Source organism: Anopheles arabiensis, chromosome 3 (assembly GCF_016920715.1).
Source record: "Anopheles arabiensis isolate DONGOLA chromosome 3, AaraD3, whole genome shotgun sequence".
NCBI lineage: Eukaryota > Metazoa > Arthropoda > Insecta > Diptera > Culicidae > Anopheles > Anopheles arabiensis.
The window spans coordinates 61,024,728-61,051,089 of NC_053518.1; the positions used below are offsets into that span (position 1 = coordinate 61,024,728).

A 26,362-nucleotide genomic window follows, 5' to 3' on the forward strand; every position below is an offset into this window, starting at 1 on the left:
GTTCGGTTCGCGCGGTCGTGTTTGTTGTTTGCTGCAGCCAGAGCCAGCTGTCAAAAAAGAGGTGCGCTGGTATTTAGCTTCTGTTGGTGCTGCTTTTTGCGTGAAGGTTTCACACTAATCAGCACGATTTATTCCGCGGCTTTTGGCGGGTGTGCAGAGACGAACCAGCAGTAAAGTGCCCTCTTCTCCCGATCCCTGTGATTAAAAACCCTTCGCCGAAGTTTGTTCCACGCATCGACACATCGTAATTCACACCAATCCGCTACCATCATAGGAAAGGAAAACATGGAGGAAGAAAACAAAAAGCCATACAAGGTAGGAAAGCATTGCAAGCCGAGCCTTTTCATGGTAGCTAACTCCCGAACAGATTGCAGCGGATAATACTCGAAATGGGAACAGCTTCCTGTGATAAGTGTGTGAGTGTGTGAGTGTGTGCGTGTGTGTGTGTGTGTATGTGTGGTTGTGTTTGAGTGTGTGCGTGTGTCGAGAGGATACGCTGCAGTTGTTTTCCCCGCTCGCATTACGCCCTTCTAACATCTTCTGTTCAACTGAAACGGGATCTGTATTGCATTTGCATTCAAAAGGAGTTTAGTGCTTGTGGAAGGAATGATTCTTTTCTTCTCGGCATCGGAAGCTTCACTGACCCGCTTTTCATTCCGGTCGAGTGTGCTTCATGCGCCAAAGGTGGTGGGCCACGAAAGAAAGTGAATGTGCATGGAAGGAGGATGCATCTCGAGCATTCATGGCACGAAGGACCGCCGGGGTTCGTTTGGTTGAGCAATTTAGCTCAAGGTGGCCTCTTTATTACACTTTATTATTTTGTATAAAACGTGTGCAAAGCATGATTTTGTTTTATTTTATTTTTTTAGTTTGTTTCCTTGTTCGATATACTGAAAAATAATGTTTATTATGTCATGTATTATTTAATCATACTTATTTGCAATAATATTGTTAGCGTTTAGTAATAAGTTTTGTGAAACAGCTAAAAAAATATAATAATAATCATAATTATCTATTTCGACAAATGAAATGATTTTACTTTTCCATTCATTTTATTTCGAACCCACAATTTCCCTTCATTGGCTTCTACAAAGATCTAGGTACGGCAACCAAGCACTGATATTGGATTTAATTACAGTTTTTCTAACATAGGCATTATAAAAAAAATTAGACTTGCGAAAGTAACAGATATCGTACACAACTCCGAACAAATCGTTTGAAAACAATTTGTTGTTGTAAAGCCCTGTAGCCTGTGCAATCATTTACACTTAACCGAATCGAAACAATTTAGAAAAGATACTAAATTCTACTAAATCTCAACTACTACTAAACAACTACCGAAATACCTCATACTTATAGCAACTTAGCATACATAGCAACATATGTATACGCCTAAACAGAACAATAAAAAAACATATTATTTGTTCGGAATACCAGCAGTCTCCATCATACGCAGGAACAACGAGGATTTGGAGATACGCAGTTGTTCTGAATAAGATAGTTCTTCAGACAAATTTTATGGGTTCGATAGTATGTAAAATAAGCATTTGATGATTAAAACCACCAACTAAACTACACTAAAATTGGGTATATTTTGTATTAACACCGTGAAATCCGCGGTTGACGTTAATAGCGTGTTTTGGGAACTATATGTATCAGGGGTTGATAAAGCACTTCGCAAACTAAGCGGCCTCGTGGGGCCCTGAAAAAAGGGGCCCACCCCCTGGTAACTAGTAAATTTGGTTCTTTATGCTTCTTTAATTTAGTGCGTATTCCTCAACATCTCGCTGGACACTTCAGAAAGACCGCTTAGGGCCTCCACTCGTGTTAATCCGCCTTTGATCTGTATTTAAAACTGCAAGTAGTCCCCGATATACGTCGATTCGGAGATACTCGGATTTCCCAATTTAAAAGTTTGTTTTAGCAATTTGCACTGATTTGACACAGAAAAGTTTCAAATACTACAGAAGATAGCAAAATAGCAAAAGATACTGGTTGAAATGAAAAAAAAAAATCACAAAGGTTTAGAATGGTTAGTTTTTGTGTGTGTTTTGATCATATTTGAATATTTGAAATATGTTATGCTCTTTTTGAATATCACTAATGATCAAAAAGCATGTTACATCGAATTTGGGCAAAAGATAGCTGTTTTACAATAAAAATATTTAATTAAAAAATCTGCGTCGATATTGTAAGACCCTCAAACCAGTAGTAAACTATTTTTTTCATAGGAATCCGCTATACGCGAAAACTCGAGATACGCTTTTGCGCTCATACGACAGCGTATATCGGAGAATGATTGTAATAACATTGGATTCCTACCTGTAAACGCTAATGTAAATGAGTATAATTGAATTTATCAATCCTGTACCCATTAGGGGAATATTCTGACCGATTAATTATCTTAAAGCATACATGCATCGTCGAAAACCTTTCTGTGCAGCAACTGAAAGCGACCTTCTATCCTCCTGTTTAATAGTCTGCAAAAGCTCTTCTCGGCATAATATAACCCCTTCCACTTGTAGAAAATCCCTCGTAACGCTTCAGTTTTCCTTCCTTCCTTCCAAACAGCATGTGAAGTTTGCGCTGAACCGTAAATGAACGCAATTTTATTTACTTCTCTGCTACACCGTTCGCTACATTTGCGCACCGGTCGTTCTAAATGCTTTCGAGCAACTAAATACGAAACCCTCTTGTGCGGCAAAATACGTGTAGTGTGTTTGTCGTAAACGTTTCGCTGCCAAGTCGCAGAAAAAGGAGTATAGTCTCGAAAGAGAAAGCATGAATTTAAAGTGACATTTCTAAATTCGTAAGAATTCTGTTTGGGGAAGTTATACAAGCTAAAATGTCTGCACTTGTTTCAATTTGAAAACAGCCCTTTGTATGTTTGCGCTCTGTGTGTGTTTGCTCAAATGGATCCTAAATGCCGAGGAAAAGTGATGCCAACAATCTGCTTGACATTTTTTGTTGGTACAAAGTACTTTGTCAAACATTGAAATTAAGAAGAAATCCTTCATGGAACAGCCGTGTAGTAATCAAAACTTTTCTCCACACACAAACGTAACCACGAGTCGCCGCCATGTCGGCGTATTCTTTTCATTCAGCCAGTGGAAAAAGGATATCCACAACAACATCATGCATGTGTGTGCGTGTGATTGCTCGTGCTTAGTGATTTTTGACCTTTAAAGAAATTGTAAAACTGCTCGTGTACGATATGGCCGTGACACACGCCACCCAATCCAAGGACGGGCAAAGGTTTGTGCGTAGGATGGCCCTTATAAAAAAGGGCGTTGCACTGCCAGACACACCGTACCCATAGCGGCTCGGAAACGGCTGGCGGGGTCGGGGAATTGTTCCAAGAATCTCGTTTGGGCCCGGTTTGGCAGAATTGGTTCTTCATTCATGAAATGCCAGTTTAGCGCGTTGGCGGTGGCGAGAATCGTTTTCCACAATTGAAATAACCATTGCCTACGCTCGAAAACGGACGTCCGCGATGGTTGTTTCGCATTTTGCGAATAAATCACCGGCGCAAATCAATTGCTTCCCTTTCCAGTGCGCCACATTCCGGCGGAGTGGTTTCGTTTTGGTTTTTGTATTGGGAATGTTTGATGAAATTTGGCATCCATTTTTTTGTCTGCGAAAGCAAGAGCGAATGATGAATAAATTACCGGATCTATCGGAGTATACCAAGAATTTGGAATATATACTTACATCAAAATCATACAATGCAATATAATCAATTAGTATGACGTGTACACTTGTTACAAGGTTTGTTGAAAGTATGTGTGACGTTAGGTCCATATAACGATTATTACTTAATCCCAAACTGATGCTACAGTTTCTCGAGTCTGTATGACATGCGGTCGGATATCTCATTACTAAAATATGTGACAGTGCATTCTGTTCCCTAGTTACAGGGTTTGTGCATTCCCGAGGAATCCGAAGGATAAGTCGAATTTTGCGATTTTCGGCCAAAATAAATTTGATTACTTGGTGATTTTCATTCAAGTTAGTATATTTATACACTTTATCATTTCATTGATATGATTCGTGTAGAACATTGTGCATTATTTTTTTTTTTAGTAAAAATGCAATTTATACTGCATTGGACAAATTGTACTGATTTGACAATTGATCTCTAAAATTTCGAAAACCGCGTATTTTCTAATCCACGTAAGTCCGTAAATGAATCTCGGGATATCCTTTCAATCACTTGAGGATTGAAATAAGATGCCACAGGGACAAACTAGGATGACCACCAACATAAAAAAGTTTAATAATAATAGTAATAATAATAATAATAATAATAATAATAATAAGAATAATAATAATGATAATAATAATAATAATAATAATAATAAGAAGAAGAAGAAGAAGGATAATAATAATAATAATAATAATAATAATAATAATAATAATAAATAAATAAAAACAATAAACACAAGAAACCAGTTTACAGAATAAATAGCACAAAACCAGTCTGGTTTACCATCACAATCTTTTTTAATCAAAGCCCTCATCTTTCAAACCTCGTACTGATGGAAGAAGAAAAAAAAACCAATAGAAAAAAATCACTCTACGCAAAGGGAACTTAAAAAAATACACCAACAACAATAATTCAGTGATCGAGACACAAAGAAAGAGAAATTCATAAAACTGAATAAACTCAACAAAAAAAAAATAAACAAAATAATCACTACAATTAAAAAAACTGGCTACAGTCACCATACACCAACAATCAAGAACACAATCATAACAGATAAATAAGAAAAAAAAACACAACATAGCGAGAATGTACAATGATCCAACCCATAATGAAACTAAATAGTCACACCTCTGAATGTACAATTCACGAATGCGAAAAGTATAGGAGATCAAATCCTACCGACCGAATAAGGAGAAGAAAAATTCGCGTTTTTCGAGAACTGTGTAACTCGGGAACAGACTGTACACAAAACAAACAAAATACAATAATCACATATGACATCAAATAATTTAAAAAAATACGCGGCCGATTGAAACTTTTTAAGAGATTTTTTTGAATTATTTATTAACTCTACATGTCGATTTTATGCTGCTCCCTGAAGTTCAATTAGACAAAACAAAATAGGTGTACCATGTCCTCTAACCATCATAGCTAGACAGGCAAAGAGTACTGCAAGAGTTTTGAAAAAAAAAATGGTTAAGGCCTGTTTTTTTACTTTTTATTTATTCAGGAATTACGGTTTTGATCTTATTACTTATTGCTAAATCAAATCAATGAAAGTATTGCCTGAATATTTGTCGCTAAATCACATGTTGCAACAAACTGCCTTGTTATTGTTGCGGAAACCAGTTTTTTACATGAGAAACAAATTGGTTTTTTCCTCTCTATCTATCCTAAAACTATCCTCAAAAATATTCAGGAACAGGAAAAAAAATGAATGAATTGAAAATTCTCTATTTTTGTTGCCCTAGGATAGGGATTAGGGACCCTAGGAAGTCCGCATGCTGCACTGCGACACAAATAACACGTTTCCGTTACCTTTAAATAATTTGTAAAGGTTTTTAATATTTTAACATTTATTTATTCCTTTTAATCATGAAATTTCCAACTAAAAATGAACAGTTTTATGACATTGAAGATTAAATTTCTTTTTGAATTACTAAAAATATAAATGTTAATAATATTAACCAACATTAATAATTATTTAAATTTTCGCGGTCCGCGGTCAGCATCGATAGGCTTCATATTCCGCAGCTTGCTGCCTTAGAACAAAAGTTAAGGCAACAGTTTCCTAAACGCGGGGCCTACTCATATAAAAGACAAATATTTTTTAAACCATTTTCCAAAACAAACATCCAAAATCCTTCAGAATCGGACTTAAAGGTTAGAAAAGGGTGCGACAAAGCTTTCACTGGCGCGTCTCATTTGCATCGCTGCTAAGTTTTCCCTCAATCGACCTACGTGGAACTGAAGAAAAGGAAGAATACTAAAACGTTTTTCTGCGGTATACGTATTCCCAAAAATATACAAAAAAAACGTCACCGCCATCATCATCGTCATCATGAGCCTGACCTGCGCGACTATTATTTTCACAGAGATGATGGAACCTTTTCACTAAGGGTTACACATCCTCGTGGACACATTTCGGTTGGACATAATAGAGTACCCTGCAGTTCCGTCCTGCCACTTCTTCGATCGCCGCATTCTGGGCGGATCTCCCTATTTTGTCGCTGCACGGACATGATGGTTGATGGATGCCCACCCCTTTTTTATGAGGCAAGAAAGGCTTTATGTTTCCATTAAAATCCCCGAGCGCTACTAAAAGGAAAGCCAACAAGCCATGATGCTGCTTTGCTAGTTCCTCTTCTTTTTTAGATGGCTTCTTCATTCTAGGACAGCCGCCACCTGTCACCGATGAATGCAAGACGTGCTTTCTCAATGCAGGATTTACTCCAGGTTGACACGGTGTCAACACACTTACACATACAGTACATATTTGAATTGGACTATTTTTGGCTTTTCATGGTTGGTCTTATTAAGCAAGCACAAAAGAGTGGAAAAAAAAATCAATTTCATACCATACTACTGGTGCTGTCAGGATTTTTCAGCACAGAAAAGACTAGCAATTCAAATTAAGGGGTTACGAGGCAAAGATGTGTGTAATTTCGTTTCCAACGAGTAGAGGGTGCTTCCCGTTGCTGGGGCTCTATTTAAAGATACAGGCGTCTGCTGAACCTAGAGCTAGCAGTGACTTCACTGGCAGCGACAGGATAAAAATGGAACTTAAACGAAACAGACAGCTAAAGAAACCGCTTTTCTCAGCAAATAAAGGCAATAGCAACAAACACATGCTTCCTTGCAAATACATCCCCACTAAAGAGATATTGGCGTTTTCGTCCCCCATCTGTTCGTTGCTGGTACGTGCTGCTTATCCGTGTGGGAAGAAAACGTTATGGAGATATTAATTGAGCTTCGTGTGCGTCACTGCGCTGCACGAAATCAACCACAACAGTGTACTACTTGTTGCGGTTTGCTTGGAGCGTTATAACTGCTGCTCACGCATAAGCCAAACCACATCCAATCAGTTCGCTGCCCAGCCCGATTCCAAACACGCTGTGCACGCACCGACTGTAGTGACGCTTTCCCCTGGCCGGGGTAATCATGTCCACTCTTGTTTACCAGTCCAAACCCCGTGTGTCCCGCCATTCGGTGCAAGCATGCAGAGGGCGTTTCCCAAAAGCCGGCAGGAGATACCATTCCTCCTAACAAAGTAGTGACACAAGCCTGCACAGCTCGTGATGAGTTGATTGATCGTTCGTTTCCTTGTAAAGTTCTGTGCAGTCATCTGATGCTCGGTCGGAAGCGGTATACGCCATGCGGTACTACTACGAGCTAGAAACGGAATACCAAGCATGAATCTGCAGTACGAAAAACGGAAATTGCTTTTTCTATCACCGTGATACTTTTTTTATTAAACATCCAACCCAGCTCCATCCCTCTAGGCGAACTCGATGGACGAATTCATTCTTTAGAATTCTCTTCTGCCTCAGTGGTATTTACTTTCCACCGGACGCTGGCTACCATTTCCGTAACGATGGATCAGCAATAATGAGTATTGCAGTAATATCTCCGTTGAGTGGTGATATGCGGTCAGGACGTTGCAGGAAGCGTTATGGCGTAGCGGGCTGCACCATAGCTGAAACATTCGTCCGTAAAGGGAGATTAGGCGAACGATTGTAGGGCGTACGATTGGGATTCGTTTACGAGGAAGAAGATTATTACAGTTTTACTCATTTCTGGATCGAGATTCTCCAGGATATTTACCGATGGCGATCGTACGATGGAAAGCGGAAATAATTCCTTTGACCTTGTCATATGATCTGGGTCAAATGGTGAACTAAACAATGATTAGCCGATTTTTGCCTTGATTGGTCTTTCCGAATGATATAGTGAATAATAAAAGACCACTGGCTGATAAATTGGCTGATGCTTTAGTGATTATTGTTTTGACGATGACCTTCCTTGACAATCAAAAAGTACTAACAAGGACGAAGCCAATCTCTCACCATTTCGCTCTAATCAAATAAACCGTATGACCGGGCTCTTTTCAGACGACTTACTCGGTTCGTCGGAACAGCTTCACGCTATTCACATTGAGTAAATATTTGCCACGGTAAACATCCGCCATTCTTGTGCATACTCAATTTTATGAACGCTTTTATGCTCTGGGATATACAACTTTATCACAAACTTCAGGGAGTTTTTTGCCCTCTATATCCCCAACCATTTGCTGTGTTCTGTTTTTGTATTTCTCTGCTATATTGTTGATTACATGCGTGTCGATCTTTGATTTAAATGCAAAGGTTTAATTGAAAAATAACCGCTATAAATCCTTCTAAAAAGAGATGTTAGCCTTTCCTGGGGCAACTCGCTTCATTCTGTATTTTATTCAATGTTTGTTCTCCGTTTATTTGTCAACGGTGATCATAAAATCGGAACAACTATAATGTTAACTATAAATAAGTAGCTATTGAAAGATCGAACAGTGCGAGTCTGTTGTGTAAAATGTCCACCATAATGAAAAACTGTCCATAACTATCTATCTAAAAACTAACAAGATAAACATTCAAAAAACCCCATTTTTTAAGTTCTCGCAGCCTCATGTTGTAATCCCCTATTTATAGAAATATCACGCGTTATACGACCACTTTTAGTGGCACCATAACTGCCTGAAGCAGAAATTTCCACTTTCCAATGTTCTCCATGTGCATGTGTTGCACAATTGGTAGAAAAGCTTTTTTTGGGTCAACTTTTCCATCTCTATCCAAAAGCTTTCATTCGTTCCCTTACGAACTAACTTCCGCACACAGAGCCGAGTCGTATGGGCCGTCTAGAAAAGTCTGCGCTGACGGTGCAGACCGTGAAAAACGATAAATTATGCAACATCATTAAAGGTGTGCAGTGTGCTGACGTTGCCGACCCGGGTGCTGTATATATGGTGCAATAACCGTTACCGTCATACTCACTTAGCACGCTCGACTGGGCGAGTAGCACACGCCCCTACGGTTGGTCAAACCAGGAACAGGGTAAGCCTAACAGGAAGATCCTAATTTATAACTTTTACTCGGTTGATTTTTTAGGACGCTAATGTATGCGTGTTTCTCTCTGTCTTGCACAATGAAAACTGACCCATGTGCAGAAATGAAGGCCGATGAAAATTCACTCCATTTTTTTTTACTTGGTCATTTTTCATCATCTGGGATGATCAGCTGTGCTGAAATGGTGAAGTTTAGTTTTTCGTAATAAAATTGTCTGTGTCAATTTTTTGAGTGTACAGGCATTGGTTCCCCGGTTAGTGCAGGCGTTGGACACCATTGGCTTGGTGGTTCGTGTCCGGCATGCACATTTTAATTCGTTTTAAACGTTTCATTTTGGAACTTTTGCACGCAAGCGACCTCTGGAATGTGTTAACTCAGGCTATACCCGGGTTCGACGTAGCGGTGGGTAAATGTAATTAAAAACACATTTTGTATTCCCGTGTCTTTGGCAACCTTCCGGAAAAACCGTTTTAAGCAAAGTTTGATACGGGTGGAAAACCCACCCAGCATGGCTTCTCACTCTGTGGGAAATAATGTCGTTAGCACCAACAGTTTTGTTTCGACCAAATTTGCCACGCTAATAAGCACCACAAGGGGTTTTTTTTCATACAATTTAACTGTTCACATTTCTTTCTTTTGCAAAATCAGGAATAACAGACATCTAAATGTGGTGGGAAACTGAATCGACACGTCTCCAACAGTGACACATAATTACCAGACGATCGAACACGATTACAAGTCGATGGCTCGATAGCTTTTGCTATTTAGAAGACCTTCTTCTTGCAACAGTAGAATGTAATTCAAAGTCTCCATAGCATTCCGTATCCTTCATTTCCCACGGTCGTTGCTATGAAACTGTTTGAAGTAATCTGTATTCAATATTCATAGAGATTTTTTTTCGCATCTGGTTTCTTCTTTGATCAATATTTGATTTAATCTTTGTGCGTAGGCATAAGCACCAGTATAGGGCAATTTCGAGGTTTCGGTAGAATGCAAAGAAACCCAAACCACCCAGAGTCAGTTCCAGCATCAATAAAATAAATGATGCGTTACGTTACGTTACGTGTAATGGGATTCGCTACCCAAAATGATTACATTACAAGCGTGTTTGTCCATTAAGTCTGATTTCAGGTGTTAATGTACTGTGTAGTAATTTCGCTTTGATTTCATAAGCTCATGAACGGAAGCATAAGCTCGTGAACAAATCGTAGGTACGAGCTCATACATCCATTCAGGTATTTACCATGCTAAATGTGATATGTAAGCAGACAAATCAATAATGTTGTGTATACAGCAGACGCTTCATCAAGTGCGCCAATGTTATTGGAACGATCGCAATGATTATTTACTGATTTAAAAAAAACTAGATGTGTACCTACGATAATGCTGGTTCCTTTATTTAAATGCAAAATATCACGAAAACATATTGTAGTTGTCAATAATGGTGGAATTGGAAACAAAAATAAACATTATTTTGAAATAAAAGGAGCTTTAAAATTTGATTCTTTTTTGTATGATTCACAATTAGGAATTGTTTGGAGTTTTTTTACCTACACTTCTATGTACATTTTTTATACAGCTTTCACATTAAAAATCATAGTGATTAATACTTCCAAAATTTCAACATCAGAGAACTACAACTTTGCAATTACAATTACAATTGTCAATTAACAATTATTTACCTAACTGTTTAGTTAATATTTTAATCAATTCTAGAAAATGGTAGCTTTTTCTTGTCACTTCCATGTAAGCAATAAACTGCTATATAAAACATATAGGAAAAACACTTACATCACGATATAATATAGAATTCAAACCTAAGAACCACAAAACACGCACTACGTAACATTCAACATATTAATTAAACGTAACCATCATAATCGATGGTAAACGGTATGTGTTACTGACAGATTTTGCTTGCCCCATGCGCACCGCATGCGTACCCATCTGACCCAACCAATGAGTACGGCGAGATGACCTAGAGGCGTGGTTCGCGAACTTGTTACCATGTGTCCAGTGCAGGCGGCTACTACACAACAAAAAAATTAGATAAACTTTCGCCCGTGCTTTTAGCTCCAATCGTCGACTACGTGCGAAGAATTTGTGATTATATTGTTCCCACCCATAATCGTTATCTTTTTATATGATGGTGGTATGGTTAAGAGCATCGGCTGGATTCTGATGTTCGACGGATTGTCATTCTCATTTTGCTATGGAGATGGTTTCTGACACGAGGGCTCTGCATGGGTCTGCTTTGATGGGTCTGCAAGCGCTAATAGCGAACTATCTCTACTAATGGTGTGCTAAGTAATCATATATTCTTACCAATACTCATAACAAGCGATTATTTTTTGCAAAATTAAATGATACACTATTCTTCATTCTCTTTCTTAGTTCGAATCCTTTTACCCACTTATTCTTTATTACGATACAGCCTGTGCTGCTTTCTTAAAACGATTACGTTTTGTTGTTATTCCAAAAAAGGGGAAAAAATCACTTACCAACATCAAGAATTTGCCATAGTAACAGCGACCCTTCACCAACCATTCACGGCAATGGCCATTATTCATCGTCAAATCAAATTACCACGTAATCAAATCAACCTCGAATGTACATCCCTTCGTTGGTCGTGTTTGGTACGTTCGCTGGTTGGGTTTTGAATGTATCTTCTTTATCCTACAATAGACGATTTTTTCGTAATTTTGCATCATCATGAAGCAAAACCTTTTGTACTTATATTATATTTCTCTGCTCTTTTTTCTACTTTTTTTGGGGTTATGATTCATGACCACTGGCCAATCGATCATAATTGAAGTTTAGTCAAGCGAACTAAACACGGGTCGACTCACGGTGTAGTAGTTTTCGAGCACTCTTGTTCGTGTTTCGAAGCTTGCTGTGTTGTTCACTCTCGGCTTTAAGTTGTCCTCGGGCCGCAGCGCCCCTCCAAGATCTTCCACAACTGATTTGCCAGACCAAGAACCTTGTGGCATTGAGCCTGCACATTTTAATGTTTATGCCATACTAACAAAAAAAAAGAAACTTCATTTATGAACCCTAATGATATGAAACATGAGCTCTTTTTCTTTCACCATATCTTAATGTCCCCAAATGATCTTCCAGAGTACCTCCCAAAGAAAACCAGCTATATATTTTAAACACAAAGAAGATAAAAACTTTAAAGTTTTAACACATTTTCTGAAAAAAAATGTGTAAGATAATGTATACACATTTTCATGGTCGTTGTATTAATATATTCCAAGATTTTTTACGTGTTCCTTAAGGTGTTCAGTGGCCGACTATTGCTGGCAAATATGCTGCATTATTTTCAAGGGATGGCTTATAATCCAGCATTAGTCACCAGCAACGTTTTGCAATCTAAACTGAGTTTCTGAGTTTTGCATGAGGACACAAACTCACGCCAGTGGGCATACACCATACGCTTTCTGGTCGTTCTGGTTCGGCTCTCCAAAAATAGCATCATCCGAGCGATGCTAGTGCAAAAGCTTCCTCGCACGCTAAAGTGTTAGCTTCGTTTGAATATTCATATGGGTTTGGTTTGTATATTCCCGTTCTCTTCGCGCAGCTAGAGAGAAAATATCACCTTATGATAATAAAATGTATGTTGCAAATCATGACGAATGTAATTGCCATACTCACACAATGGGGCGATTCAGTGACGTGCGGTGCAGTGTATGCCAGTTGGCATGTGGACACTCATCTTTTATGTTCTCGTTTGACGCTCGCCGCCTCATGCAATATGCAGTAGCGGTGGCACTCGTATGCAGCGATGATGAGCTACAACATGGAAATGGTAGAATTAGCTTTTTTCCAGGGCATAGTGAAAGGGAAGGTTTCTTTTTATCGGCTTGAAAGGCTTAAAGCAAGGATGCGGTGATGCATTAATTTCGCTAGCAATGCGTGGACACGAATCGCTTTACGGATATAATGAAGACGGTCTAATTCTATCTCACATTATTTAAATGGATAGCATACAGTTATGTTGTTGCATAAATATAAACTATCTAACTACATTTTTAAGAAATTAAAGTAATAATTTCTATGAGTCTGATTAACTCTCAATTCACTCAAATTTGTCTGAATTTTTATATTTGTTGATTAATTATAGTGCTTTCAGCAAAATCCATAAAAACATGTTCGAATGTAACCTCAGGCACACTTCCAAAACTATGATCGTTTTTGGGTGCAAATGTATGTATGTCTCTAATTCACTCCCAGCAAGCCTCACTCTTCTGTTATAGGCGAACCAAATATTTACGGATAACCAATTCCATTGAAGAATAAAGCTGGCCAACGACACAAATGTACTGGGATCATATCTTTCCTACACTTCCTTTAGGACATACCTACTGGGAAGCAATATCCGCCTATACAGACTTTGCTACGTATGGATATAGCTATGAAGCCATATGACACGATTGTAAGTATACAATGAAGCGCCGTTGATCCGAGATCATCGGTGCTCAACCTCATACAGATTCTCTAATGACACGGATAGTAATTCCTAGATTTTTCGACACTTATTCGTTTGGATTTAAAAAATAGTAGAGATTCTGTTTGCGAAAATAAACTAATCAGGTTTTTAACGGGCTTGAGCCCATGATGGGATGTGGATTGAGTTGACGACTGTACCACGGGGCAGGCCCGATACAACATATAAAAAATGTATGTCGTCAATATTAAAAAAAATCTAGATATAAACCCACATAACTGTAAAGCACTGTCTATTGTGCATGGCATAGCTAGCGGTTTCCTCATCTATTTGCATTTATATTAGATTTTATCATTGTTCAACTCAACCTCTAACTTCCTGCCCTATAAAGCATGGTTTACCACACGCCCAACTGCACTGTGTTAGTGATTCTTCCCAAAAGCCGTCGGTAGATAGTGAAACCCGCACTGTTTATCTACGATTTTCCTCCATTTATCTTCATCTTGCAACTGGCGGGGTTAAATTGTGCCACCAGTTTTACCCATTTTGTCGCTATACAAAAGTTCAGACTCGCAAACTTGTTTCCAATTAAAAACTTACCCTCGACTTGTGTGCCTAACAGATTGCTGACGATGATTGCTCTAACGACCCAGACAAAGTCACCACGGTAAGAAGTTTATGCTTCCTTAGAATTGTACGACTGTCAAGAGGTTTCCTTCCGCCGCCAGGTTTCCTTGTTTTTAAGACTCCTAGGATTTGGAGAGCCTTTTCTAACAACCAGTGCAGCAAATTTCTTGCAAATTCGTTGCAAATTTCTTTTGCTATAAAAGGGATTAAAATTATATTTTTGGAATTATAGTTTCTTCAAGCTACTGCTTCACTCGTTCCCATTTCATATTTGTTCAATTTTTCTCTCATTAATGACTCTCCTAATGGATGAAACTAGGTTGGAAAATTTCATACCGTGGCTTGTCAATATACGAATCACTAAATTATTTTGTGTCATTACGATTTCTTTTTCGACAAGTTATAAAATGCCCTAAAATCACACTAATAATAAGATGCATAAAAGCAATATTTCGATATAAAACTTTTTTTTAAACACTTCTTTGCCACTATTGAAACAATACCCCCAGCTTTTCATTCAGGTAGCACCTCTTCTCGATGAAGCACAACTTGTGCAATATTGTGTTACCCTAGAAGAGCGCTAGGCTGTACTTGAAAGTGCACTGCACTCGGCACATTTCTCTAAACAATTTACCAACTGTCAGTTACTGGACCGGCCAATAAACTTGATCACAACTCTGTTAATGGAATCGTGCAGAAACTTTTCCTGAATCGGGCGTCTATAAGCAAAAGTTCAAGGTTTCGTAAGTGTTGAGGCCTTAGTTTATGTGCTGTCTCGTAACATATGATTTATTGGACCAAATTTTAAGCATTCCACGGAAACTACTAGGAGTAAAGTGGGATCCAGCGTATGTATTTTGAGAAAAATCCTTTTCACTCTTGATTAATCTTATAGCATGTGGTCTGTAGTGCAGTAGTACTCTCATTCAGTGGACCTACTAATGGCGCAGTATAAATGTGAATCAAATTGTTTGTATATTCACTTCATTGCGCTCCATTTGTCATCGCCGTACTAACGCTGGACAAACTTCTATCTATTGTTTCATACAAAATCATCATTAGCCACTGCCATAGCAGCATCAGTGCCATAAACGAGTTGATTCAGTCCCGTGTTATACCAATCACTTGGCATGTACAAAATGTGTCAATTTCTTCCCTTTCATCCCTGAGACTCCCTGCTACCGGAAATTGGTGATGTCAAAACATAGTCAAAACAGCAGCCTGTAATCACCGTTCGACAAATGATGGTGACAAAGGTTGGCGCATCTTCACCAGCATCAACCCTTGCCGCAAGTCATCAATACGCCATCAGCTTGGGAATGGATCGAAAATGGCACAGCATCGATCTGAACAGTCCCATCAAACCCACCATTCAACTCGTCCCCAAACGCCACGAGCCTACTATTTGTCCTCTCCGCACCTTCTGCCGATGGAGAACTCGATGAAAAATGAAGCGGAAATGGCAATGAATATTTGATTCGTGGATTCGTGGTGTTCCGGCGCGTAATTCGGTTATTTTATGTCACCGAATCCTCCAATCGGCTAAAGGGGGTGACTAGGGTGTGTGTGTATGTGTATGCGGCATAACATTTTATCGACCCGCGGTGGAGCTGGGCCAGAGTCTACGCAAGCAGTCCGCGGAAAGGGATGTTTGGAAATTGCTTTAAAATTTAATGTTTTTATCCACCGGCAGTGCAGCGGAGCAGTAAAATAAGCCACATTGGAAAAACGTTCCGGCTAGACGTGGATTAATTGGATTCGGTTCGAGAGAAGTGAAACAATACATTAATGTAGCCATGTTGTATCGATTGCTGAATACGTCAAATGGGATGCAGATATTTTGGCCACGATTTTCCGGATAACGATGCACCAAATGGTCCTATGTACATATAATGATGGCTGCATGCAAAATTGCTGATAACAATTAGTACGAGTTTTGCATGAGCCGAAAACAAAACCCAGATTGCTTGTCAAATAACATGCTGTTATTGTCTGAACGGATAAAAGAAGTTAATTTTACTGAAACGGTGGTCAGAAAAACCAATTGTGTGAATGAATAATTTCCAAAATATTTTGACACTTTTCCCTCTTCCTTCTAACTCTCGAACGGATAGAAAAGATCCATTACACCAAATTCATCGTTCCGGGAAGCTTTCTCGTTATTGCGGTTCGTAGCACTTTCACGCCTTCCCTTACACCCATTATCTGATGAATTTCCATGGAAGGATAATACAATTTAATGCCTTTTTAAAAGTTTCTACCAAAGGAACAGCATCACCGGGCTGGATATACTCCACCAAGCTTTTCGCATGCTGCTTACGCATAGTGGCTGCCTACACTGCAGGTCATAAAGTGCCCATCGCCTACCGAACCTAGCTTGTTTATTTGGGATAAAGAGTTTTTTTAAGCAAATACATATTTTATTTTTTTATGTAACCGATTATTGACAAACCACTGGCGGAAAATCGTTCCACTTTATTTCGATCGTAATCCGATAGCTCTTTCCTTGTACAAGCACTTTCATTACAATCACCAGAAATACGTTTGAAGAAAACAGTAAAAAAATGTATAGCGGTGAAGTATAGGCCATTGGACAAAAAAGGAATAGAATCGAACTGTCTTTGGATACTACATTACTCAAGAGGTGACTAAAGGTGAATGAAGGATGGCAAACTTATTGCATTAATAAGTAATCAAATTCAGTTCCAGTAAGATGCCAAAGGAGGAGAGATCATAGGTACTGTTTTTCTTGTTCACCCTAGAGATGTGCTCTCGATACGTGACGCTTCCTCTCTAACCAATCTATTGGCTCGCTTGTAGATACTTGTGCTTGACGTGTTCGAACGTATGGGCATTCCTATGGTGGCGCTTAACGTTAATCGAATTAGGCATTATTTATTGCACTCTATCAAATCGGCAAAGTCTTCTTGCGAAGTGAGCTAGTAAGAGCGTCGTATCAAAACGTACGTGACAGGGCGGTGGTGGGAATTACAGTGCATCTGTGAATCCAACTAGAAATGATTGTAATAGTAAGTTTCAATCGGAACCGTTATCTTCTCAGGCATGCAATCACTTTATTATTATTTTTTTTTTTTTGATAGGCAATATCAATTTCGATAAAGGTAAGTTGATGACTCTACACAGAAAAGAAGATAAATTATGAGTCGCTCGAAAAAAAAATGTCGAATGTAGCATCCTTAGAACATATACAAACAGAGCTGTTCGACTAAAAAATTATCAAGAGTGCAATACAAAAACCGCCAGACAATAGATTATGAGAAGTTTACAAAAAAATTATTATATTTTATAATATTGAAAGAAAAAAACTAAAACCAAGCCAATATTCAAAAGATGTTCTGTCGAACTCTTCGATTTATTGAGTGAGCCATTTATCTTATGTTTTCCTGTTTTTTTTTTCTTTGGCACAACAACCGGTCAAGGCCTGCCTGTACCCACTAATGAAGTGAGCTTGGCTTGCAGTGACTTATTGTTACCATAGCAGGATAGTCAGTCCTACGTATGGGGGGGGGGGCACGGTCTATTCGGGGCTTGAACCTATGACGGGCATGTTGTTACGTCGTACGAGTTGACGACTGTACCACCAGACCGGTCCTGTTATGCTATAAAAAATACGTTTTGTAGCGTGCAATATTTATACTTCACTCTAATGACTCGTTTATAACAATTAACATTACAGTAATAACATGCATAACGGTTATGTAAATTGCTGCACATTTAAAATCTAAATTCATCAAATTGTTCCCATATTGGGTGACAATTAAGAAATTTCTTCATAAAAAAAATATAAAGATACAGAGAAACGAAAACAAAAAAAGAAAATACTAATTTTGGGAGTCTTGCATTTTATGTTATTATATTTTTGAAGGATTATGTTAATATAGAATAATTTAAAATGAATCAAAATACAACCTCATGTTAGTCTGCTTATAAACTCATTTTGCAATGTTCATTTAACAGGTCAATATTACATTTGTTCATGCGAGCATGGGAATATTACAAATTTTAAAGAATTATATAGAGTTGCTTTCTCTATATAATTCTTTACAATTTTAAAACAGTATCTGATTGCTCTATATCGTGAAACGTATACAAAATTCGTAGGAATACCCCTTTTCCATGTCTCGTTAGTAGGAAATACCTCGAAGGTGAGTTTTCCGTTCATCATAATTAAGGTATTTCCCTACGGTACGTCTGATTACGCCGCTGGTGCAGCCAGTTGGCAAGCTTTACCACTTTCCAGATCCCACCCTCATTAAAAACTGTGGCATTATTTGGCTTCGTCCATTGCTCTCTTCCTTCCTCCCCACGGTGTAGCATTATTTTGCACAATGACCAGGCGTCTCCATGCCCCTGCTACGAATAATTTGTGTCTAGCCTTTCGTTCTGTTCGTGCCATTAATTATAATCACACCAATCCATTTCGACTTTCGGGAGCGGTCATTGTTGCCGGTAGAGGCAGTAGAAGTGTTTCCGTTCCCGCTTAGGTTCTAGCTTGGGACCGGATGCTTAAGTGCGTCAAACACGTGCCCGTACCAACAATGAATTAAATGCCTACCAACATTCCACCGCACTTCGGTTGTCAAAGCTGTCGGCCAATGATTGATTAGATGTTCGGAAGGAATAACTTACTGTTTTATTGCTACCCAATAAAACACCTTCTGGGAAGCAATTTCATTTTGTTGCGCCGTGTGTGCTGTGCTGCTTCCAAACTGATCATTGAGTTTGCGAGCAAAGAAAATAAATTAGTTAAAGTTAGTGTTGCGTACCTCTCCGAGGAACGTCAGGGCTGCACTTTTCACGTCCTTGCGGAAAGCTCTGTGTACCGTTCTTTGAGAAAAGTGGGAGCCTCCCGCTCTGGGATCCCCAGCAGTCGCGTGGTAAGGTGATGAATTTTAATAATACATTAGACACACCCGTACGACACATACACCAGTGCAATATACTCCATCAACCGTGCTGGTCACCTCTCCTGGATTATACCATTTCTTAATATTTGCCTTGAGGGTACAGGGTTGTGTCACAGCTGGTTATTCTTAGAAACCGAATACTTCCTACCGGTGTACGTGCGCTATCGAAACACGATGCAGTAGGTCTCAACTGTTTCCAGCACAAAACTTTCTTTTCCATTGAAAATTGTAGCTTGTTTTCGGTACGCCTACATGCACAAAGCCGTCGTATGTGGGAAAAACAAACAGATCGTTAGAGGTAAACGGATTTTCCCTGGGCATGTTTGCAATGAGCGATCGAACGCTGTAGATACTGTTTTCTGAGAAATATAGGCTCGCACACAATCTGTTGAGGTTTCTATTGTGGTGAGATTGACATTTTGTGGAAAATTTTCTCTAAACACATCCACATACTATGTTCCTGGTAAAAATTATAGTTTATTACTAGTGAATTTAATTTGATGCGTATAATCTTAGTTCAAATGTCGTTCAAATATTTGTTAATTTACATACATGTTCCGTTTTGGTATTCAAGGTATACTGTATGGATTTGAGGGAGAGATGATAAGCTGGATGTAGCGTTATCCAATTTTTTTTTGGGAAAAGAGAGTATTTTAAATAAAATTTAAAGCAAATTTAATGGGTTCAAATTTTACCTTATAAAATAGACCTTCACCACAGCAGTGACCCGCTCTAAACTGTTTATTCGTTCTATTAACAAGTTGTTAAATATTAGTGTCATTGTATTCAAATGATCGCAGCTAAATACAGTCCTTCCCCGAGTTACGCGATTAATGCGTTTCAGGGACATTCGCATAACTTGGATTTTCGCATAAGTCAAATATCACGTTTTCAGCCAAAATATGGATGGTAAAACATTATTTATTATTTAATTTAATAATTTAATGTTCATTATTACATATTTCATACAATTCGTGTAACGTATTTTACAATTCGTGTAACTAAAAAATCGCGTAACTCGAATTCGCGTAACTCGAGTGTCCGGTAACTTGGGCACAGACTGTACTCTGATTGATATTCGGCCGTATCGGGGTGGTCGTTCGTCGAAGAACGTTCGTCGCTCACCGCGCGGCTACAAGATGTGAAATATACAGCGAAATGAACTATTTGACAGGTGAAATATCTGACGGATAAAGCATCACAGCAACCAGCTGACGTGCAATGTAAACAAATAACGTGCACAAAATCGTAACTAAATCCATAGAATAACTTCATTATCGAGTACTTCGTCAATTTTGAGTCAACGATTCATAATCAGCCGTACCGGCGAACTCGTTCGTTCCTGGGAACGTTCGCCGCGACGCTCATTTTCACTCATTTCATAGCCCTCTAGATCAAAAATTAGAAAACCGTATAGATTTTGTACTGACCAACCTAGTGGTACAACCCTGTCCACTCATGAGCGACGAATGTTTCTCGTCGAACGAGTTCGCCGGTACGGCTGTATATTTGTGCCGCTAATTCAATTCATGTGTATGAATTTGAACAGTTTTGTGTAAAGTTATTTTCAAACAAAGAGCATAATTTAAAAGAATAGTTCGGAATGATCAATGATTAGGCTTGCATCAATTTTGGACCGTTCAGTACACCTTCCAATCACTAATCCAATTACGGTGCAGTCTATTTCAAGGTTCTCCGTTTTTCTCCTCCAGTACCGAACAGTGGTTAAGATACTTCCAATCATAATGCTATCTAACTTTCCGGTACTTCTGCTACACTCATTGACATCCTACAGTACGCATCGCCCAACCCGTTTCGGCGCCTTTGGCTTCAAAACACATAACTTGCCATTGAACTGACAGGATGTGCTCGTTTTCAATCGACGGATATCCTATCAGAACCGCAAATGAACCTCATGTGAGGCAACGCAAGACTAACAACAACGCCGTCTTGTGGCTACTACCACCTAGGAGAGGAATGTTTCCCATTAAATGACTAGTGTCTTGGGGAAATAATGGATCCGATGTGAGTGTTGGATGCAACGGTGAACCCTGGCTAAAGGCACACTCCTGTGGCAAGAATGTTTTCGTTCCGTATGTCTTTTGCAACGCCGGCGACGATTGTGTTTGAAGCTTATTTTCTAGTCATGCATTCCAAAGGGAGTGCCAGTGCAGCTGCAGTATGCAAGTTTCGGTACAGTTTTGTGGTTTGCGGCGGTAGGAGAATCGATCAATAAAATGTTGTGTGCCATATTCTATGCCTTTATTTGATTATCTGTGTTCTGTATGTCATTAAAATGAGTTTATTTGAGATAGGAGTGTGCATCGCATTGTTATTTCTGAATAAAGAAATAATATAAATCTATTGTAAGACCAGTACAAATCATTATTGCTGTAATCATCGGTGGAAAAATGAAAGCAATCACATGGCTCTACTAAATAGCACCCATTTTCCTATCTTCATTCCAGGTTAAGGATGTGACGAGAGCAATTAAAAAAGCAGTGGTGGCCGGCACACTAGAGGAGGTTCGTTCAAAGGCCGCTGAAAAGTTTGGCCGCACCGATCTGCCCAACATTCATCTCGACTCGGACGGTACCGAGGTGGACGATGAGGACTACTTCCAGACGCTGGAACCGAACGCCGAGCTGATTGCGGTCTTCTCCGGCGAGCAGTGGATCGATGTAAGTCTCAACGGGGGTCTTTCGACCTAATCTTGGCGGAGCGATAAGGTTGAGTCTGTTTTTGGGGCGTATATGAGTGTGTGTATGTACGTTTCGGAAGCTTTTTAAACCAATCGGGCCTATTGTTGTCCATTGCTGTTGGTCCTTTCCTTTGCATTACGCTCATAAATCTTCCCGGCATCCCGGCTTCGCTGATGATATTAGTTGTGCTTGACACATTACACAAAGCACAGAAAAGTGGAATGGAAAAAGAAAGAACCATTAACAACTTGTAGAGTGATTCAATTCGGTCACCTTGTGTCACACCCGAACCAACAAAGTCAAGCAAGACGTATTGATTAATGGAGTCTCGAGATATGGCTTGGCGCAAGCCAGATGTTTACCCTCGTGCAAGTAAGAAAGTAAATGAAGAAGAATAGAGAAACTTTTCCAGTTTTTTGTGGCAAGTTTTTTTTTTGTTTTAAGAGTGAAATTTCTTCTGTGTCCTCTTTTGTAAAACTTTGCAATAGGGACCAAAAGGAACCTCTAATGCACTTAAATGAAATTTGATAGCCAGGTTGAAAAAAAATTCCGGAGAGTGGTTGGGAAGTAATTTAATTTGCGTTACAGTTAGGTTCCAAGGAATAGATGTCCAAACATAATTTAGGGTCTGGTGTAACTTAAAAAAAAACGATGGTATGCTCGAGGCAACCTTTTGATGTACAGCGTTGATAACTTGCTTGACGTGCTAAAGTTAAAGTATCCTTATTATATTCACCCATCAATATTAAGCTCACGCACTCATAGGCCTGCAATAGAATGCATTTTAATGTTTCGCCAAACCCATCCGGGATTACATTGCAGCCTACACACTACGTCACGATAACGACCCGCCGGGATTCGGCCGACATCACCGACAGTCCGGACGTGGAGCGAATACATCTGAAGAAGCTGGTCGCACAGATGAAGACCAACCTGTGCAACGTGTCCGTGCTTAGCGAACCGGACCTGGAGCTGCTATCGAACATGGACCCGAACTCGGTGGCCGACATCACCGGCAAGGACTTTATCGAGCAGCTCAAGGAAGCATCAGGCAGGTTAGGGGGAAGAAGAGACCGGGATGTGGTTCTGGTTTCTTGAAACCCCCATCTAAATACGTCTCTGAATTTTCTTATGTTCTTAGTTTCCATTTCCTTTTGCTTTACTCGTTCGTTTGTTCGTTTGTTATTTAAAGGGTTTGGCTAGTATGGTTGATTATTACGTATTTTTTTATGTTTCATTTTCATTCGTTTCTTTTCATGGTTTTTTCATATGTTCGAATAATTTAGCTTGATTATTATTTTGATACTTTTGCGTCATCTAAAGACCATCAAACATACAAAATTCATTACAAAAATAACTCATCAACTTCCATTCCAAATCACATTTTTAGGTTAAGTAACACTTATTGATGAAAAAGTAGATAATTGCATTAATAGTAACACAATTGTTCATTTACCATATTTTTGCTCTGTAGCGAAGCACTATGTTTGTACTAGCATTTAAATTGGCTTTCGGTGTGTTGGTGATATGTTATTTTTCATAAAAGCAATAACCATGACAATTTTAATAAATTAGTTGATGATCGACTACAATTTGAAAGACGCTTTATACACTTTATATATGTTTTATTTTCCTTTTATTGTACATATGGTTGGTTAAACAAGAATTAGATTGGTTTCATGTCTACGTTCAAAAGGTTCCGCCGATGCACCCGTTACGATTAACATCCTGTTACTCATCTCCATTCACAACCATTGAATCGAATATTGCATTTTTCTCCTCCTTTTCTGCCATTCTCTTTCTATGCCGCGTTCGACCATTGCAGAATCCTGCATGAAAAACGAAAGGCTGCTGACGCAATTGAGCTGCTAAAGCTGATCGCTAAGCAACCGATCGTACGCAACGAAGCCGACACCATTGGCTGCGAGTACGAGAACGAGGATGATGATGATGCCAACAGTCACCAGTTACGCTCCTTCCTGACCGCAACGGTACGGCCCGGTCCTATCGTTAATCAACCCCAGCGCACAGATATGACTGCAGCCGCTGCGGAGGAATCTTCCACCCTGCCTTCCACGACGATCGTTTCGCTTCCAGCGGTGGGCACCGTTGGCAATTACAGCGATGGCAAGCACAACATAACCGTTCACCTGCAACCGACCGTAGGCAGTGAGGGCGAAGACACACTCGACACCACCACTTGCCTGGCAAAGCCAACGGACAGCAATCCCGACCACAGCAGCAAACCCATTTGATATCTAATGTATCAAGTCAATGTGTGCCACAAGTAGAAATTGTCACACATTGGCCGTTATTTCTATTTTTTACCCTCTTTTATGTGCTTTCGAAGAAAGTTTCTTTCTGATACACGACACTAAATTAGATGAGGGAGACAGGATATTGTGACCGTATGATATGTTCCCGTTTTTTAAACATTAGCGATATCGGCCAAAAAAGTGCCCTAGCAGGTGGTGGAACTGTGTTAAACGAAAAATCCAAATGATTAACATTAATTTAAACTGCCAAACACCGCTAGCACGGTATGAACTATATTGCGTAAAATAAAAATAAAACAAATTCAGCCAACACAAAGATAACCAATAGACGAGCATAATATAGAGCAGTTAAACAGATTCGGCGCTACGTTTTTTGCAGGATAAACCAATATAATCTCAAATGCAATTGAAACGCAATTAGCAAGCATCGATCGAACTTCTATATCATAGCCAGTTGCTCACAATTAACAGATATGAACAAATAGAAGACACACTGCTAAATACTGTCAAGGAACAATATCCACATTTTAAATGGCGTGCCAATTTTGCACTCATGTAGTGTAGATCCTTTGTCCTAAATCTTGTGCCACGAATGATCACATTAATGAAGGAAGGGCGTGAGTGTTAAAGCGTTGCTTGCAGATAGAACCAATCATGAAGGAACAGTAGTAGTAAACTAAATCAGTATAAAATTTAACACACAACCCCCGTACATTATTAAAGAAGAACCAAACACAAAAACCCGTTCAAAATCACCTACAAGAAAGCTCGTTTGCGGGAGCAACACTTTTCCACACGAGCGATATAATATTGCAACACTCTTTAAAATGTAAAACCAGTAATGCAGCATAAACGCAACAGCACACACCCGGCTACACGAGACGCATACACACACGCGCAAACAGAAACACTCTACAGGAACATAAGGCAAACAAGTAATCAATTAAGAGCCGTGTGTGTGTATGTGTGGTTTGGGGGGTGATTATTATAAAGACTGAGCAGTTCATTTTAGTTGTTCGAAAGAGGACGTCACCCTTCCACGGACCGAAGGAACGTGAGTCGAATATTTGCTGTGCATGGAAGGATCGATCGCGTAACGGAAACGGAAGATACGGATGATGGAAATGAACTGTCTAAAATTAATCGAAAAAAAAACATTAAACGTAGTTTCATAAACAATTTGCAAGCACTTTTGCCCGTGGATGGCGGACCCGTGAGGAGTGAAAATGCGGAAGCGATAGGATGAGCAAGTTTTGGGGATACAGTCGCATACCATATTACACCAGCTCCCATTACAGGGGAAGAAAGATAAGGAAACAAACCTAAGTAAACGTAACCCAAAGCCTGACATGAAAAGAAGTGAAGCTGCACACTTTAATAGAATCGTTAAACAAAACCCAACCCTAAAGTGTGTAGAAATACTAAAGCACCAATTTGCAAAACTTGATGGAGACGCATTGAACCGAGCGAGGGTAGAGAGCTGCATGAAAGAACGATCGAGTGATGTGTATTGGTTGAAAAAAGGGTGGAAAAAAATTAAATTTTGTAATGCGAAAAACATGTGGACAAACAATAGGTTAGTATTTTCAAAGATCAATTGTATACAACACGATCAGTTGTACTAACTGCGTTTAAACCGTGACATCGCCACAAGATATTGGGTACTTTGTTTGTTGAATTAACACTAAGTCAAGATTACTGAACACTTTTTTCCTCACGATTTTGCACCTATTTTACTACTGACACGCATGGAAAGGGCAAACAAAGCTAACATGGTAAATAATGTACACCAAGAAGAGAAGAAAAAAACATGAAAATTAAAGTACCACAAGGATGTGCACACTCAATTCCACATTTTCAAAGAAAGGCATGAATTCGAAACTGTATCGAGAACTTTGTACTTGACACCATCATCGATTAACCTTCTAACGCACATGCGTATGTGGGTCAATGGTAGATGTTTGTCCCAAGCATATGTCCCAAACGAAACGTAAACAGAACAGGTTAAACTGTAGCATACAGAAGGCATGATAGCCACGCAGTTACTAATTTAACTTATCAGCCAACACAACAAATGCCACACGCACGATACCCCCGGGTACAATTGGTAGGATTCTAAATGTTAATACGAAAACGGTACGTTAACAAAAGTGCATCATCCACTAAACTACTTTCCATCCCCCCCACAGCTCCACCCACAGTGCGACATAGCGCGATCCTTACGCCGATCTGCAATCTATTGACAGTTAAAATAAACAGGTTTTAATCATACGTTTAGTAAAAAACGCACACCGA

The 26,362-nt window shown here is 39.3% G+C and overlaps 1 protein-coding gene across 1 annotated transcript; it reads left to right on the forward strand.

Moving 5' to 3' along the window:
• On the forward strand, nucleotides 1–26,356 carry LOC120901494 (DNA fragmentation factor subunit alpha-like). Its single transcript, XM_040309480.1, has 4 exons — nucleotides 1–315; nucleotides 21,558–21,770; nucleotides 22,614–22,846; nucleotides 23,617–26,356. The coding sequence occupies exons 1-4, from the start codon at nucleotides 286–288 to the stop codon at nucleotides 24,044–24,046; spliced, it is 906 nt and encodes a 301-aa protein (XP_040165414.1). The 5' UTR covers nucleotides 1–285; the 3' UTR covers nucleotides 24,047–26,356.
• The last annotated feature ends 6 nt before the right edge of the window (nucleotides 26,357–26,362 follow it).